The 19,022-nt window shown below is 41.3% G+C and overlaps 1 protein-coding gene across 3 annotated transcripts in view; it reads right to left on the reverse strand.

The window, feature by feature from the left end:
- The window catches only part of pcsk5b (proprotein convertase subtilisin/kexin type 5b), a 355,500-nt gene that overhangs the window by 193,792 nt on the left and 142,686 nt on the right, over window positions 1-19,022 (reverse strand). For all 3 annotated transcript variants that reach the window (XM_048595072.1, XM_048595074.1, XM_048595073.1), the window contains exons 10-11: window positions 12,051-12,154; window positions 6,582-6,699 (exon numbers count right to left, since the gene is read on the reverse strand). In XM_048595072.1, coding sequence (XP_048451029.1) covers window positions 6,582-6,699; window positions 12,051-12,154 — 222 coding nt within the window. The remainder of the gene's footprint in view (window positions 1-6,581; window positions 6,700-12,050; window positions 12,155-19,022) is intronic.

Raw genomic sequence — 19,022 nt, forward strand, 5'->3', positions numbered from 1 at the left:
AGACCCTGGGTCTAGGCCCGAAACGTCAGCCTTCCTGCTCCTATGATGCTGCTTGGCCTGCTGTGTTCATCCAGCTCTACACCTTGTTAAGCCAGGGGATCAACACTGGTTGAGTGGAGAGTGCAAGAGGACAGTCCAAGAAAAGCAACCAGGTATACTTACAAAATGAGATCTCAACTTGGTGATGCTACAAAATAAGAAGACCTGTGTGCCAAATAGCATAAACAGCAAGTGATAGACAGAACTAAGGGCTGCCACAACCAACAGATCAGATCTAAGCTCTGCACTTCTGCCACATCCATTCGTGAATTGTGGTGGACAATTAAAAACTTGGAGGAGACTCGACAAACATCCCTATCATCAACAACAGGAGAGTTCAATCCATCAGTAATGCAATGACATTCACAACAATCTTCAGACAGAGGTGCTGAGAGGATGATCCATCTAGGCAATGGATACTGCAAAGTCTATGGGCCTAGGTTACACACTGGTATTAGTACTAAAGACTTGTGCTCCAGAACTTGCTGCAGCCCTGGTCAAGCCATTCCCATATAGCTATAACACCGGCATCTACGTGACAATGTGGAAAACTGCAGCATTGACCTGTACACAAAAAAAGCAGAACAAAGCCAAGTGATCAAAGGTGTCATCAACAGTGCTATCAAGCAGGACCTGCGGCACAATAACGTCTTAGTGATGCCCAGTTTGAAGTCCCCCAGGGCCAGTCAGCTCCTAAGCTCAATACAGCCTGGACTCAAACAACGACAAGAGAGCTGAATTCCAGAGTTGAGGTGAGAATGACTGCCCTTAACATCAAGACCACATTTGACCAAGTGTGGTATCAAGGAGACCAAGCAAAACTGGAATCAACGGAAATCAGGGGAAAAACTCTCCACTGGTTGGAGTCATACCTAGTAAAGAAAGAAGATCGTCTTGGTTGTTGTAAACCAGTTGAGTTCCAGAACATCTCTGCAGGAGTTCCTCAGAGTAGTGCCCTTGGCCCAACAACCTTCAGCAACTTCATTAATCATCTTCCATCCATCATAAAGGTCAGAAGTGGGGATGTTCACTGATGATTGCACAATGTTCAGGACCACTTGCAACTCCTCACATATTGAAGTCCATGTGCAAATGCAACAAGACCTGGACAATATACAGACTTGGGCAGACAAGTGGCAACATTCACACCACACAATGACCATCGCCAACAAGCAGGAATCTAATCATCACTCCTTGACATTCTTTGGCATTACTACTGAATTCTTTCACTGTCACCAACCTGAGGTTTACAATGGACTGGAAACTTAACTGCATTAGCCATATAACTACAGTGGTTACACATGCAGGTCAGAGATTGGGAATACTACAGTGAGTAACCCACCTTCTGACTTCCCAAAGCCTGTCCAGCATCTATAAAGGCACACATCAAGAGTGCGATGGAATACTCCCCAGTTGCCTGGATGAATGCAGCTCCAACAACACAAGAAGCTTGACACATTCGAGGGTTAAGCAGCCTGTTTGATTGTTTGTTTGTAGATGTAGTGCCAGTCAGTCGCTCCATCACCACTGCTTAGTAGCAGCAGTATGTACAAGATGCATTGTATAAATCGACTGAAACTCCTTAAACAGTTCCCTCCAAACCCATGACCACTAATCTAGAAGAATAAGGGCAGTAAATACATGGGAACATCACCACTTGCAATTTCCCCTACAAGCCAATCCTGACTTGGAGGTGCATCGCCATTCCTTCAGGATCACTGGGTCAAAATCTACATCTCCCTCCTAATGGCAGTGTGGGTCTACCTACAGTCAATAGACTGTTGTGGTTCAAGGAGGTAGCTCACCACCACCACCTTCTCAAGGGCCATCAGAGATGCACAATAATCAGTGAAGCTAACATCTCATGAATGAATGAAAAAAGCAGCAATGTCATAATTCCTCTAATGTAAAGCTTGGACAATCTCTCTCTTCTCAGCAATATTCAAGTCTGAACAACTAAGATGATATTTCAGTGGGTTCAAGGATGGAAACGATTTGACTAGAGCGAAGGAAAGAAGAACGGTGCAATTACATTGCTCCGCGTAATCTGTAGGCCACCAATTTGCAGGAAAGATATACAGGAACACATCTAAAAGGAAGTTACAGAGATCTTAACTGCATGTAGTAGTTACAATGGGAGACTCAAACTACCTGTAGCATATAGGGCAGCATGGGACAAGCATTCCTGGATTGTACTCAGAAGAATTTCCTACAGTCCAACAAGAAAGTAGGCACTGTTAGACCTAGTTCTTAGAAACTAGGTGGGCCAAGTAGTTCATACGACCATGGGAAATGACACTATTCTTACTCTGGATTGTATAAGCTGGCAAACAGCAGGTTTCAATTAGCAAGAACAAGACTGGACCAAATAGACTGGAGCCAGATGTAGGTGGTAGAAACAGCTCCTGACCCAAAAGGCTCAGAGATGATTCAGGTACAGTTGAGATATATTCCCTCAAAATGGAAAGGGAGGCCAAACAAATTCAGAGCTCCTTGGACGATGGCAGACACAGAAATTACGTTAAAGAAGAAAAGAGGTGCTTATGACAAGTTCCAGGCAGTAAATTTAATTGAGAACCAAGCTGAATATCAAGCTCAAATACATGCAGCACACAGGATTATGAGTAAAAATTGACACGTAACATATAAATGACTTTGGGATTAACCTTCAGTACATCAATAGAAAAAAAATGTGCTAATAGATTGAATAATGTTGATTGGGATTAAGGAGGATATTTATATAAAGACAAGAGGCATGGCTGAGGTACTCTGGTTTCCTCGGACACTCCAACTTGTGCAGGTTAGGTGGAATGGCCATGCTAAATTGTCCATAGTATCCAGGATGTGCAGGCTAAGTGAATTAGCCTGGAAAATATGGGGTTATAGGGTATGGATGTAGGTCTGGCTGGGATGCTCTTCGGAGGTTCAGTGTGGAATCGATGGGCTGAATGGCCTGCTTCCACACTGTAGAGATTCTATGTATAATCAAATGTGTAGAAATGTAAGCTAATGCATCTGAGTACAAAGAACATGGAGGGATTATATTAAAAAAAAAGGTACGACTTTAAAATGTGCTCAGGAGCAGACAGACTGGGTATACACATACATAAGGTTAGGTTGTTAGACCTGTTAATAAGCTATTCAGTATCCTATACTTCATGAACTGAGGCACATGAGTGCGTCAGCAGGGAAGTTATGAAGAATTTCTCTATTGGTTAGGTCTAAGCTGGAGTATTGTGTGCGGTTTTGATCACCACACTACAGGAAGGATGAGAATGGCCTCAGGGATGATACACTTCAGTTATGCAGAAGTTGCCTTAATGTGAAAAGATTAGATCGGGTGGAATTTTTAAAGTGCATCCAGGACAGCTTTTTGTGCAAGTACATAGATAGCCCAACTAGAGATGGGACAGTGCTATTCCTAATTCTAGGGACTGAAGTCAATCAAGTGGTCGAAGTTTCAGCATTTTGGGGATAGTGACCATAACTCTAAGTTTCAAAGTGATTACAGAAAGGGATAAAGACAATTTCTGCACTAAGTGTCTACAATTTTCAATATCATTAGACAGGGTCTGGCAAATACAGACTGGGTGCAGCTAATTGCAGGTAAGTGTACATTTGGAAATTGGGAATCTTTTAAAAGTAGCGGCCATTGCGTTCCTCTAAAAGTGAGGAATAAGTGCAGCAGGTCGAGGGAGGTGTGGACATCAAGGGATATTGTGAGTTTGATAAATAAGAAAAAGAAGCATGTGTCAGGGACAGCACATTAAAAACGGGGGAGATGCTACAAAATAGAGTGTAGGGGATTGCTTACAAAAAAAATAAATTAAGAGGGCAAAGAGAGGCTGTGAAGTATCTTTGGCGGATAGGATCAAGGAAAACCCCAAGGCTTTTTATAAATAAAGAAGAGTAAGAGGTAAAGGGTGGGACCTCTTAGAAACCATAGAGGCAATTTGGTGCCGGTCGACGTTGGTAATGTCTCCAAATGAATACTTGTCATCTGTACTCGCAGAACAGAAGTAGACTTTGTAGCCTGAGATTTACTTTGGGATGGTGAGGCTCTAGAACATGTTAAAATTAAGAGGGAGGAAGTATTAGATGTTTTAGTGGGCATAAATGTGCATAAATCTCTGGAGCCTGATGAGATGAATCCCAGGCTATGGGACACTGGGGAGGTGATTGCTGAGGCCCAGATGATTGGAGGATAGCTAATGTGTTTCAAGAGGGCAGCAGGGATAGGCCAGGTAATTATAACCAGTTCACCTGACATCATGTGGTAGGAAAATTGTTGGAAAAAAATTGAGGAACATGATTTACCAACATTTGGAAAGGGAGGGAATGATCAGGGACAGTCAGCATGAATTTGTTAAAGGGAGATACTGTCTGACAAATTTAATTGAGATTTTTGAAAAGTAACTAAGTATATTGATGAGGGTAAGAAAGTTGATGTGGTTAACATGAACTTCAGTAAAGCATCTGACAAGGTCCCACATAGTAGGCTGGTCTAAAAGGTAAGATCCAAAGCAAGTTGGCAAACTGAATCCAAAACTGGATTACAAATAAGAGGTGAAGGTTGGTGGTGGAGGGTTGTTTTTGTAATTGATGTCTGTGACCAGTGGTATCACAGGGATGTGTGTTGGGGCCCCTGCTGTTTGTTGTGTACTTTAGCAAGTTTGCAGATGACAAAAATTGGTGGCGGTGTTGTTGATAGCAAGGAGGAAGATCTCAGGCTGAAGTCTGATATTGGTCAGAGCATGGCAGACAGAATTTGATAACTGAGAGGTGATGCATTTTGGGAGGTCCAAAAAGGGAAGGGTATACACCGTGAATAGTAGATCCCTAGGGAATACTTAGGAACAACGGGACCTTGGTGTACATGTCCATAGATCCCTGAACGTGTCAGCACAGGCAGGCAGAGTGGTGAAGGAGGCATACGGGATGTTTGCTTTCTTTGGCCAGGGTGTAGACAATAGAAGCAAAGAAATCTTGTACAACTTTATAAAACATTGGATAGGCCACAGATGGAATATTTGTGCAGTTCTGGTTGCCACACTATCAGAAGGACATGATTGCACTGGAGAGGGTGCAGAGGACATTCACCAGGATGTGGACTTGGATGAAAAGTCTCAATTATGAGGAGAGACTGGATAGACTGGGTTTGTTTTCCTTGAAGCAGAGAAGGCCGAGAAGGGGATCTGATGGAAGCACATGAAATTACGAGAGGCACAGACAGAGCAGATTGTGAGAATTTCTTTCCCATGACAGACTTATTTAAAACTAGAGGGCAGGGTTTATTTTCTTCAACAAACATACTGTGATCTGCTAGTCCAATTAAATCAGAGCAGAAAAACATGACAGATGATTTTTTAAGAATATTTTTGATATACTGTGGAACTGTCTACATTACATGTTCTGATATGCATACATAAAATTACACAGTGCAGCTCATGATGAGGGTCAACTTAACTTTGCAGAGCAAACCCCCATGATAAATCACCAAATTAAAAACTCATCTCCATTACCTTACCTAATTGTGTCAAAGATGTTCCGGACTCCTTAGCATGATTTCAACTTTTTCCATAAACCCTCAAACCTCTTAATGAGCTTGAATTTTAATAAGTGCACAGCTTTAATCTCCTTAATGATCAATTCTAACATCTTCCCCAATGACATACATCAAGCTAACTTGAAAAGACTCCCGTCTTGAAAAGACAGTTTTTAGTAACTACTTTCCAGTCCAATGAAATCCTTCCAGAGTCTAGAAACTAACACATTTACTTCCTCATTAGCAACCTCTTAACAGCCTAGGATGAAGTCCATTTGGATCAGGAGCCTGGCCAACCTACAGTTCCATCAGTTTGCTTAGTATTATTTCCACTTCCCTCATGACTATAATTTCACTTAGTTTCTCTTTTCCTTCCATCTCCTGGATTTACTACTATAACTGGAGTATTTTTATTCTCTATAATGAAGACAGAAATAAAATATTTGTTCATTTCATCTGTAATTTCCTTATTGTCTCCTGATAACTCCAGAGTATCAACACTTATTTGCTCCTTTCCTTTTTAAATACCTGCAGAAACTCTTGCTATGTATTTTTACATTCCTTGGTAGCTTCCTTTCACACTCTAATGCCTTCATCCTGAAGTGCCTTTTATTCATTCTCTGCTATTTTTTTATATTCTGACCAACTCCATTGTTTGTTTTGAACCTTCTCTAGAATGCAGGAGAGTGCATATTCCCCAGCTTTTCAACTCAGTTAAAATGTGGCTGGTTAGTTCAGATAATTCTCATACAACGGGGAAAGAAAATAAACCAGCAGGCTCCAAATAAGTTTGTCTAATTAGGCACTGTTTTCTCTCTTTAATGTTAATTCTTCTCAAACTGCACAATATCTTGTCACAAAAGGAAACTGAAGTATTAAATGAAGATTAATAAGAAGGGTAAAACATTACTAAAATTAGATAATTGCAGAAAAATAGAGCTCTGAAATCATTGGTCAATCAAGTTCACCATATCCTTTGTTTGCACATATTGGGTACCTGCTTTGTTTGTCTGGGTTCTCCACACAGCTATGTTGGGGTGGGACTGATTTCCAACGTTCTGCTTCTTTCACCATAGCTTCTGCATCCATTAATCCAAATCCATATAAGTGGCTCACTGTTAACATGGAATTTCAATCAATAATTGTAAAAAATCATAGCCCTTCTGAACTGGAGAAAAAGATAGCTCTCCTCACCTCATTGTTGATTATCAATTGCATAGCCCATTGCACAGCTTCAACATACAACTATAACTTATTCTAGTTCTTCCTGTTCTTGGTAATAGTAGTTTTAAGACTAAAATGCATAATCATTAGGATTATCCCTTTTAAGTAGTTGTGGGTAAATCACTTGGTTTAATTGTAATAATAAACCACTCTTACAACATTGTTTCACTAGAGTACCCATCTTCATCACCACTTGACTACACCTTAATTCAATTATTATTGAAGAAGGACAGTTTAAGTTATAATCGATATAAATTAGAAACCAATAATTCCAGTCAGTGAGTCTGAAGGAAAAGATACGGCATGGTGGCTCAGTGGTTAGCAATGCTGCCTCACAGTGTCGGGAACCCAGGTTCGATTCCAGCCTCAGGCGACTGTCTATGTGGAATCTGCACATTCTCCCAGTATCTGTGTGGGTTTCCGCCGGGTGCTCCGGTTTCCTTCCACAGTCCAAAGATGTGTAGGTGGATTTGCCATGCTCAATTGGCCATAGTGTCCAGGGATGCCTAAGTTAGGTGAATTAGCCATGGGGAATGCGGGGTTACGGGGGAGTCTGGGTGTGATGCTCTTTGTAGAGTTGGTGTGGATTTGTTGGGCCAATTGGCCTGCTTCCACACTGTAGGGACTCTACACGTCCTTCACCTGCTCATCACAGTAAATTTTGAACAGCACACATATGCAACAACAATCAATAACTTGTAGCCATGGGCAAGGTGGAATTTACATATCAGCAAGATTGATGGGAGGTGGAGACAATGGCATAGCAATAACATTTTGGTTAATATTTTTGTGACATCCCATTATGGCAGATCGTGAACTTTTGAATTCAATAAATAAATCTGGAAAAAGCTTGTCTAATGGTGAACGCATGACCATTGCCAATTTTTGTACAAACCCACCTGATTCACTAATATCCTAGAGGGAAGGAAGTCTGCCATCCTTACCTTGGTCACGTAACACCTTTATGTGTGACACCAGATCCACTGCAATGTGACTGACTCTTGATTGCACAATTTCCCTGGGATTAGGGATGGGCAATAAATGCTGACCTAGCCAACAACACCCACATCCCATAAACAATTTAAAACAAGACCATAATTGTTGGAGGCTGCCTTGGTCTATTTCTTGCATGCTGAAGTAGTGCTGGCGATGATGCACTACAAAAGTTACACAAGATGGTTTTCTCATTCCTCTCCTCCAACCAACAGATTTCATTAATTTAAGCAGCACACTGTGTTCCAATATAACTAATGGAAATGAAAACCATGAAAAATTTGAGACTTTTCAAAATTATGTTACCAGCTAAAATGTCTTGAACATGAGGAGCAGCGTGAGTACTTAACATCCAAATGTCTCAACTCACACTGTGCATGCAGCAAGCACCTGTTTCCCACCTTACAGTAGACAGTTGATGTTTCTGTTTTCAGCTGTCAAATCCACACTTTCCACAATGAATCTAAGGAGTCATTCCTCAATTTTGGTTCTTTTATTACAACTGCTATATTCCTCAAACTAAACCAGACCCAGCCCAATCTCTTACCATATGGCTCACACACTTGGTTTCATTGAAAAGTATTCAACATTAGTCTAGAGCTTGTTGAAAGGTTATGCACTCTGGACAACCTTGCAGCTCCACTCCAATTGATTGTAATTATAAATATTTCATTCAGCACTGACATTTCATTAACTGTGACAGACAGTTTTTAGGCAAAGCCTCATTCTTCTTGCAGACAATTAGTACACCCTATTCTTAAAAGGAGCTTGGCTACTCAAAGAAATAGTTAGGAGAACAGATTAATCAGAACAGTCCTTCAATTTAAAAAAAAGAGAGCACTTTGAATATGGAATATTCTAAGACCAAATGGTGTTGGACTGATTTTAAATCTACTGACTTAAAATATTTATTTCCAGGTTCCCATCAGTTCCACTCTCTGTAATTTCACTGGTTCTTCTCCAAGCACTTTGGGCTAGATTTTCCAAGCCTGTGGCGAGCTGGAAATGGGGTTGGGGCGTACTGTGCTGGGGCAACACTCCAAACCATTCCCACCACCTGGGGAGACATGAAAGAAAGTCACCTGCAAACTTCAATGAGATGGACACTTGCCAATCATACCATTTAAGAGCCAAGAAAGCACCGACCAGCCGTAATTGGATAGGGAACCTGAAAGTGACTTATTAACTTGCTGACTCCAGAACAACATGCAGGTAGGAAGCCTCAATTACAGAAACCAGGATCTGCATACAAACCCAGTGCCTGCTGGGAAACTCAGCCCTTTAAAACTCACTTGATTTGTTTATACCACACTTGCTTCCCATTCCTGTCAAAAATTAAGTTTTTAAAATTCTCTAATTCCAATACGAATTTATGTTTCATTAGAATATTGATAAAGATTTATTAAATACTAAATAATAAATTGATAAAAAGAGTTATTAAAAGTTAGTGGACTCTCCAGAAGTGATGTTAAACAATCAGACTTTTAACTTGGTTAGAGATAAAAAGAACTGCAGATGGTGGAATCCAAGATAGACAAACAGGAGGCTGGAAGAACACAGCAAGCCAGGCAGCATCTGGAGGAAAGGAGATGTCAACATTTTGAGTATTATCCTTCTTCAGGACTACTACTTTTACATGCTGTGCCATTACGGAAACAAATTTCAAATACGAATGAAATTTTAGAAAAATAAAACCTTTTCTTGTTACTAAAGTCTGGTTATAACACTGAATATAAAATGACTAAGAAAAGTTTATTACTTCCAATTTGGTTAAAAGTTGTAATACAATTATCCTTAGCACTCCCGGATTAACAGAACAAAGATCCAAAGATTCCACACCTAGTTGACATTCCACATCTAAACGCTAGCACAGACACCTTAATGGAATAAGGACGAGGCCGGGTCTGGTTTAGTATGAGGCATATTAGCAGTTGTAATAAGAGGGCCAAGACTGAGGAATGACTTTTTCTTAGATTCATTGTGGAAGGTGTCTGCCAGCACTGACACCTTAATAGAACAAAATAAGCTTCAGCTCAATTTGGCACAGGTAAGTAAACAACTACAGTAACATGAAATTTCTAGTCAAAAGCGTGAAGAATTGCCACTGGGTTAAGGTGCAACAACAATTGTGAGAAAACCAGTGAAGATATCTCAGTAAGTAAGCAAGTTAGCATGGCATTTTTATGGGCGGTAGAATACACAAGATGAGGGCTTTGCAAATAATTTTGAAAACTTTCAACACTTTCAAGAGGATGTAAAGAGAAACAGAACTTTGCAGTTAAAAGTCCAACAGCTCAAATGTAATAAATATAATTAATGTGTATTGGTTTAAGTTTAATATATATTAAAGATGGGAAACAGCTTCCAGTATGATAGATTTAAATGCAACTATTGCTATTTACTTCAGCACTGCACTGAGTACCTTCATTTAGGTGCAGGAAAAAGGAACCTCAGTGTTTAAAGAGTTAACAAAAAGCATTCTATTTGCAGTTTAAAAAGCTTAGCGAAGTCAATTGAAAACTACAACAAGTAGTAATTAAAATGCAAATGTAAAGAGTAGTAAAATGCCAGCAACAACATTTATTGCAAATCATATATGGCACGCCTGAAGTATTTTTCTCATATGGAACACCGTTGGTCGAGACAAAACATATCATGTCAGGAACTATGGTTGCCATGGGGAAGACTTCCCAGACAGCTGATGTTTGGCTGCCTGAAAGAAATAAACTTCAAAAGGTCCCACATGCAAGGGTTTGGCTTCCAGCTGGAGATGCGCACAAACAGCCCTTCATTTTAGAAGGGAAAATAACTACTTAGAAAATTTCAAAGCTACTAGGGGACCAAGGCCATTCTTTAAAACTATATAGTTTAAGTCTGACATCATTCCCTTAATTTTAGGATAGACCAGTTATAACACCATTTGCCTCATGGATCAAAACAATGTGACAACAGCTTGTAAATTAGTAGTATGAGCCAGCTGTGGCATTTAAACCTTGTGCCAAAAGTGAACCTGTGTATACACAAATCAGGGTGCAAAGCTGCAGGAGTAGTGTCCCTACCTCTGAGCCAGGAGGCCTGGGGTCAAGTCCTACATGCTCCAGAGATGCATAACAACAACTCTGGATAGGTGGATTAGAAAATCCTTGAAAGACCTTAAGAATGCCAGATGTGAAGAGGTTAGTTGGATTCAAGGGTCAAATCAGTCTCAATTGGCACATTGTGCCTTCAACAATGCTTGGGAATGCTTGACAGCAAAAGATACAAACTCTAGCTAAACATTTCTTTCACTAACTCTATAACTAACACTTGAACTTGATTAACTGAAACATAGACCGTGAAATGTTAGGTTCGGAGATTACATTGTTTGAATTGCATTGTAAGTACCAAGTTTCAACAATGCAATAACTGTTAGTTAGAAGTTGATCACACAAAAAGTGCTTCAAATAAACAATTCAGTGTTATTTTAACTTCTGGAAAGCAAGGGGCTTAACAGGGTGAATGCTGAAAGGATGTTTCATTTCATGGGAGAGTCCAGGGCAAGAGGGCATAGTCTCAGAATAAAGGCATGACAATTTAAGACTGAGATAAGGTGGAATTTCTTGTCTCAAAGGGTTGAGTGTCACTGGAACTCCCTGCTACAGAGAGGGGACAGCGTCCTTCTGTGTCTTTAAGGTTGAGATAGATAGATTCTTTATGAGAAGGGGAAATCAAGGGTTACAGGGAAAAGGCAGGAAAGTGGATGTGAGGATTGTCAGATCAGCTAGCATCCTACTCAACGATGGACCAAGTTCAAGGCGCTGAATGGCCTACTCCTGTGCCTATTTCTTATGGTAACCTTTACCTTCGATGCAGTGCAGATCTCTCTAGGCAGGTTAAGCACATTGTGCCTGTGACTCAAGGACTGTGCTTATGGTTATGTAATTCAGCAGGATGAATTCATGCAACACATTATTTGAGAAAATGGGACTAAATAAACCCAGATTTTAAAATAGTTTTAAGTTTTAATTTAGTTAAGTGACAGCAGTTATGCTGTTTCAAATTTGCATAACTTGGCAAGAGTGTAAATCTGCTCAGCTATCAGCCATCATGGAGATTCCCAAACTGGTATCCTAAGATTAGCTGCTAAACATTAAAATCCTTAAAGATTTGCTGAGGTCATGAAACAGCATTTATATAAAAAACACAATTTATTTTAGTTATTAGTTTCCAAGGAGCTACAATCTGCAACTTTGTAACAATTTAGTTTTACCTCTGTATCCAGCAGCATTGCTCTTCCAGTCTGGAGCGTTCAGATGGCCAGAGCGTGATGTTCTTACAATGATATGCTGCACGTCCCTCCAATTCAGGTAAGGGCTGAAGGAAAGAGACAACTGGATTTCAAATGTAAGCATTTCAAAGTTTAGCCCAGCTTTTAAAAGCAAACCATTCAAATACATTGGAAACTAAAATATGAAATTCAGCTTTGAATTTTCCTGCAATTTCAAGTCAGGTTGAACAGACTTTATAGAGTTAACAAAACAATAAGAAAATTAATAACCTCCTAATGCTGCAATTACAACCTTTTCAACAATTTAATCATCCTGTTCAAACTCACCTCCGGGCAGGTGGGACTTGAACCCAGACATTCTGGTCCGGGGGTAAGGTCACTACCACTGAGCCCCAGGATGTTAGCCTGGAGGTCCTGGATTACTATGTCACTGAAAATATCTGAAAAGTTGCAATTATCTTGTTTAAACACCTTCTAACACATCTCCAGGGCAGGTTCGGCTCGAACTCAGATTTTCTGGCTCTGATTCCATCTCATAACTAATCAACTGCATTGGCTGCTTTAAGTTTAATTGAGAAGAAAATTGCCCACAAGAAGTCTCAAAGATTGTAATGTTGGCCATTAGCAATTAGTCATTAACAAAAACAGAAGTTGCTGGAAAAGCGCAGGAGATCTGGTAGCATCTGTGAAATCAGAATTAATGTTTCGGGTCCCGCTCCATCATTCAGTAGGATCCTAGCTGATCTGATATTCCTCACATCCACTTTCCTGCCTTTTTCCTGTAACCCTTGATTTCCCCTACTCATGGGCCCTAGTTATGCCTGCCTCTTCGTGGGGTACGTGGAGCATTCCTTGTTCCAGTCTTATTCTGGCCCCCACCTACAAATCTTTCTCCGGTATATCGATGATATCATCGGTGCTTCCCACTCTCATCCGGAATTGGAAAAGTTAATTGATTTTGCTTCCAATTTCCACCCCGCCCTCACTTTCACCTGGTCTATCTCTGACTTCTCCCTTCCCTTCCTCGACATCTGTTTCCATTTCTGGAGATAGACTGGCGACTAATATCCACTATAAACCCACCGACTCCCACAGCTACCTGGACTATACGTCCTTGCTTCCAGTAAAGACTTCAGTCCATTCTCCCAGTTCCTCCGTCTCCGTTGCATATGTTCCGACGAAGCCAACTTCAATAAGGGAGCCTTCGAAATATCCACCTTCTTCCTCAAACAAGGGTTCCCCAGCACCGTTGCTGACAGGGCCCTCAACCGGGTCTGACCCATCCCCCACACCCCTGGCCTCAGCCCCTCTCTTCCCTCTTCTTGCACTTACCTACAATCCCACCAGCATCCACATAAAAGAAGATCATCAGCTGTCATTTCCACCACCTCCAGTGAGATGCCACCACTAGACACACATTCCCTTCCCCTCCCTTGTCTGCCTTCTGCGGGGACTGTTCCCTTCGGGACACCCTGGTCCACTCTTCCCTCACTCCCAACACCGCCCCCTCCCCACACGGCACCTTCCCCCGCAATCACTGACGGTGTAAAACCTGCCCATTTACCTCCTACCTCCTCAGTATACAAGGGCCCAAACATACCTCCAGGTGAAGCAGCACTTTACCTGCGCTTCCCACAATCTAGTCGACTGCATTCACTGCTCACAATGTGGTCTCCTCTACATCAGGTAAACGAAGCATAGACTGGGTGACCGCTTCACAGAACATCTACATTCTGCCCGCAAAAAAGATCCTGAGCTTCCAGTTGCCTGCCACTTTAATGCACCACCCTGTTCTCTGGCCACCATCTCTGTCTCTGGCTTGCTGCAGTGTTCCAGTGAAGCTCAGCACAAGCTGGAAGAACAAGACCTCATTTTCCGCTTGGGGTCCCTGCAGTCCTCTGGACTCAATGTCGAGTTCAATAATTTTAGGGCCTAAACTCTCCCATGTCCCAAACCCCTACCTCACACACCAGGCCTTGTTACCACATAGCCTGCCATTACACACTACCTGTTGTTAGCCACTAACAGTCCCCATTAACAGCTATTCGCCCTCCTAGCCAGATCATTGTCAACTCCTTTGTCTGTCCAATTGCTCTCGTCTCTCTTTGGGCTCTATCCCCGGCTACTGTTTACTCCTTACCCCCCCACCCACCCTATCTTTTGCATATAAAAATCAACATTTTCCTAGCTACCATCAGTTCTGAGGAAGGGTCACCGGACCCGAAACATTAACTTTGATTTCTCTTCACAGACACTGCCAGACCTGCTGAGCTTTTCCAGCAACTTCTGTTCTTGTTTCTGATTTACAGCATCCACAGTTCTTTAGTTTGCAGCAATTAGTCATTCCAAGAATTTAATTTGGCAAAAAAAAGTTAAGCAGCAGATTAATCAGGAGAACAAGCTTTTAGGGCAGCACGGTGGCTCAGTGGGTAGCACTGCTGCCTCACAGCACCAGGGACCTGGGTTCGATTCCACCGTCGGGTGACTGTCTGTGTGGAGTTTGCACATTCTCCCCATGTCCGTGTGGGTTTCCTCCGGGTGCTCCAGTTTCCTCCCACAGTCCAAAGATGTGCAGGCTAGGTGGATTGGCCACACTAAATTGCCCATCGTGTCCAGGGATGTGTAGATTAGGGGGACAGGTCTGGGTGGGATGCTCTGAGGGTTGGTGTGGACTTGTCGGGCCGAAGGGCCTGTTTCCACACTGTAGGGATTCTATGAAGTTTCTAAATGGCATTTTCTATTGAGTATTGAAAGACATTCTACAATCCATCTAGCATTTAATGAACAAATTCATCAATGACCAAGATGACGTTGTTTGTTCCTTTTAGATTGTCCAGCTTGCTGATTTGCACAGGGTGCACTTTTAGTACATCACTCCTGACCCTAAACACATTTCATAAATGTGTTCTTAATTGGGCAGGCGGTCATGGATGATGTTTACTCAATTAACCACACCAAAGAAATAAAGCTGGACAGCAAGTAATAATAGACAATGTAAAGGTGGAGGGCCTCGTTCTTAACACACAACTGCACATAAAGGCATAGGCACCAAGTCGTCACGTCATTAGTCTGATGGATATTTGGACCCTCTTATTAGGAACACCAAACCACACTCTAGATTTAAAACTGCAAAAAAACAAAAACAAAAATTGCTGAGAAACTCAGCAGGTCCAGCAGCATCTGTGCAGAGAAAACAGAGTTGATGTTTTGAATCCAGTGGCTCTTTCTTCACAACTGATAATGGCTAGGAAAAAGTGATGTATGTGCTGAAGACAGGGGGTGAAGGGGATGTAGGAGTGAATGGATAGGCAGAGATGGAGCCTAGAGGGAGGAGGACAGTTAGGCAGGAAAAAGATGGATGATAATATGCCAGGGAAACAGAAAAGCGGATCATGGGGACCATAAGTAAGTGAAAATGGATTGGCTATGCTAAAAGCAGCCCTTGTCATGGTAGGGCCTTGGGTGTGGGAGTGGTTTAAGGAAGTGGAAGAAAGAGTTTAATAATTTTAGGGCCTATACACAATGTTGAGTCGTGAAGACTGCAGGGTCCCCATGTGGAAAATGAAATGTAGTTCCTTCAGCTTGCAATGAACCTTGCTGGAGCACTAGAGCAGGCCTGCGACAGGAATGTTGGCCAGGGAGAACAGTGGCATTTTCAAATGGCAGGCAATTGGAATCTCGGGGACTTTTTATGGACAGAATGGGACTGCTTTGCAGATAAATAACAGGTCATTTCAAACATGAGATTAACTAGCTAGGTTGTTGTTTTAACCGGTGGAGAATTAATGGGCCAAAGAGCCTTTTCTGTTCTGTAGGCCTTGATGACTCTTAACACCACGCAAGTATAATCCATCAATGAGACATCCTCAGAAGAGGAAGGAAATTGAACTTGTTTCTGTGAGTTAGAATTCACTCATATATGAAAAACCTGAACAAAATCTACTACAGCATCATGCAATTGCTTCAAACTTGTAAAGCAGGAACTTTTGTGCTAGTGGGTAGGTTAGTGGAGGAAAGCAGAGCACCTCTATGCTGAACCAATCAAAAATAAGCAACGTTTAAAATAGCTATGAAAAAGAGTGGTTTGCAAAATGGGCAACCAATGTTGAATTCCTCAGAACAGCAGTAGGGCATATAAGTCCTTGTGCATGTTCCAGTCTTCAATCAGATTACAATGACCTGTAACGCAACTCCTCGTACTTACCTTTCTTCCACATTCCAATATTCTTATTGAACTTACTTGATGACATTGAATAGTTATAGATTGAAATTTCAAATCCACTGACGTAGAATCACATAAATTCCAAAATATAGCATCAAGAAGCCTTAGTAAAAGTGAACTTGATGGAAATTGGGGAAGGAATCTCCATTGGTTGGAGTCTTGCTGAACGGAAAGGAAGATGGTTGTGGTTGTTACAGATCAATCATCTCAGTCACAAGACATCACTGCACAAATTCTTCAGGGTAGGTGCTTTCAAAGCAAGTTGTCCAGGAATGTTATTGCACACCTCTGGAGTGGGTGGGATTTGAACATGGGCCTTCTGGATCAGAGGTATCCAAGTCAAAACACCCAACTTTGTGGGAGTCCAACTATCAGCAAGACCATTCACTTCTTCCACCAGTGACACACCTCCTGTAGTACCTACAGGATACACTCCGGCATTTCACCAAGGCTTCTTGGACACCACCTTCCAAACCTTCCAAACCACCTTTCAACCACTTAGAAAAAGAAGGATAACAGACATCATCAACTGCAAGTTCCCCACAATTTTGAATTAGAGTTAGATCATGGTTCAAGAGAGCATGCAGGTGCAACAGGCAGTGAAGAATACAAATGGCATGTTGGCTTTTACAGAGTAGGACAGGAGCAGGGATGTCTTGCTGAAGTTGTACAGGGCATTGGTTAGCGGGGTATGCCATTTAGGATGGAGTTGAGGATAAATTTCTTCACCTGCTGAGCCTGTAAAATTCTCTGCCACAGAAAACAGCTGAGACCATTACAATTAATGTTTTCGAGAAGCAGTTAGATGTAATTCTTAGGGCTAAAGGGATCAGAAGGATATGGGGAGAAAGTAGGAATGAGGTACTGAATTGGACGATAAGCCATGATTGTATTAGCGGAGCAGGCTCAAAACGGCCAAATGGCCTACTCCTGCCCTTATTTTCTATGTTTCTATATTCTTTCACTATCACTGGGTTAGATTCCGTGAATATATTCTTAACTGCACAGTGCATGTACCTAACCCACCACAGACTGCAGTGAATTCCTGCTCCTATCTTCCATGTTTCATGTAACAGCAGATTGTGTGCTGGTTTTCTGATATAGGACATTTTGGTCCAAGTGTGATCCGGGCCAGCGGGGTTACCCAATTCTATGAGACAGTTTGGCTCATTGGAAACTTTAAGCTTACTTTTTTAAAAATTCCAGTCGGCATCCCTTCCATGAACCGCCTGAAGGTAGGCACCCAGTCAATTGTCAGAAAAATACCCAAAGTGTCCAACTGATAAGAATGGCAAAGATTCTTATCAGATGAACACCAGGATAAGATCACACTTAAATACAGAGAAATGAAACATCTTTACTGATAAGCCTTTTACACAGAATTCTTTTAAGATTCAAAGAATAAGGGAGAGATGAAAAGAATATCTAGAGCCAAAATGAAACACCTTTCCTGGTAAAAGAATCCTTCAAAGTTTTAAGATTGAATGAATAAGGGAGAAATGAAAGGAGTACGAAACATAAACAAATTCACTAGATAAAAGCTCAAATTCATAAATGAACTTTTATGCAGTAATTGAAGAATAATGTTAAATGATAACATGCAAGTGAGAGGAAACTCTATGGTGGGTTGACATCCACATTTGCAAAGCAGGAAGTCAAAATAACATTAAAAAACCCTTTCACTGAAATCTTATAAGTATTAGTAACTCTTGGATAATACTTTCAAAAGTCCTCTTCTCCCACCAGAGGAAGACAGCTTGCTAAGCTGGGCAAATGTTGATGGACGTTCTATTCCTATGATGCTGTTGGATATTTTATTCTTACCTGTTCTTAGACATTCCTGACTAGTTATTAGATTTGTTAATATATCTTCTGATAGCTTTTAGGATCTGAATTAGAAAATAAAACGTGGAATGGTATTTATTCCAAGTTTATCCACTTAGAGTGTATTACTCATTAATTTCTGTTAATTAAATTGTAAAATTAGTAAATCATCCCATTTATGTTTTTCTGTTACAGCAATAACTTTTTCAGGGAGCTTCTCCTATGGAACGCATTATCTAAATCTTAAAAACTCAAAGTTAAGCATTTGTGGAAGTAGCTAACTTGAACTCAGCAGACAGAACTCATCATCAAAATACTCCTGATCTAATCTAGTTCTAAATAAGAGTTAAAAGCCAGTAATTAAAGTGGAGAGGGCATTAAATTTGGAATAAATACCATTCCATCCTCAGAACTGGCAGAGCATCCACGGTTTATTTTCTAATTCAGATCCTAAAAAAAATGTCATAACATGCCTATCCCCACCCTAACTCCCCACCTACACTCACCTTTACTGGCTCCATCCCCACCTCCTAGACCTGTCTGTCTCCTCTCCACCTATCTTCTCCTTTATCCATCTTCTATCTGCCTCCCCCTCTCTCCCTATTTATTTCAGAATCCCCTTCCCCTCCCCCATTTCTGAAGAAGGGTCCAGACCCAAAACGTCAGCTTTCCTGCTCCTCTGATGCTGTTCGGCCTGCTGTGTTCATCCAGCTCTACACCTTGTTATGTCATAACATGTATTTTAAATAAAGTAGAAGTCAGAGGACAAACATTTATTTAAAAATAAATACGCCAGTCTGGAAGGAATCTTGCTTTGCTTAGAATTAGATAATCAAATGGGCCAGACAACTACAGTATGAAGGTGAGAGGAGATAGTAGGAACTGCAGATGCTGGAGAATCCGAGACA

This window comes from Rhincodon typus, chromosome 3 (assembly GCF_021869965.1).
Source record: "Rhincodon typus isolate 14 chromosome 3, sRhiTyp1.1, whole genome shotgun sequence".
Lineage (NCBI taxonomy): Eukaryota > Metazoa > Chordata > Chondrichthyes > Orectolobiformes > Rhincodontidae > Rhincodon > Rhincodon typus.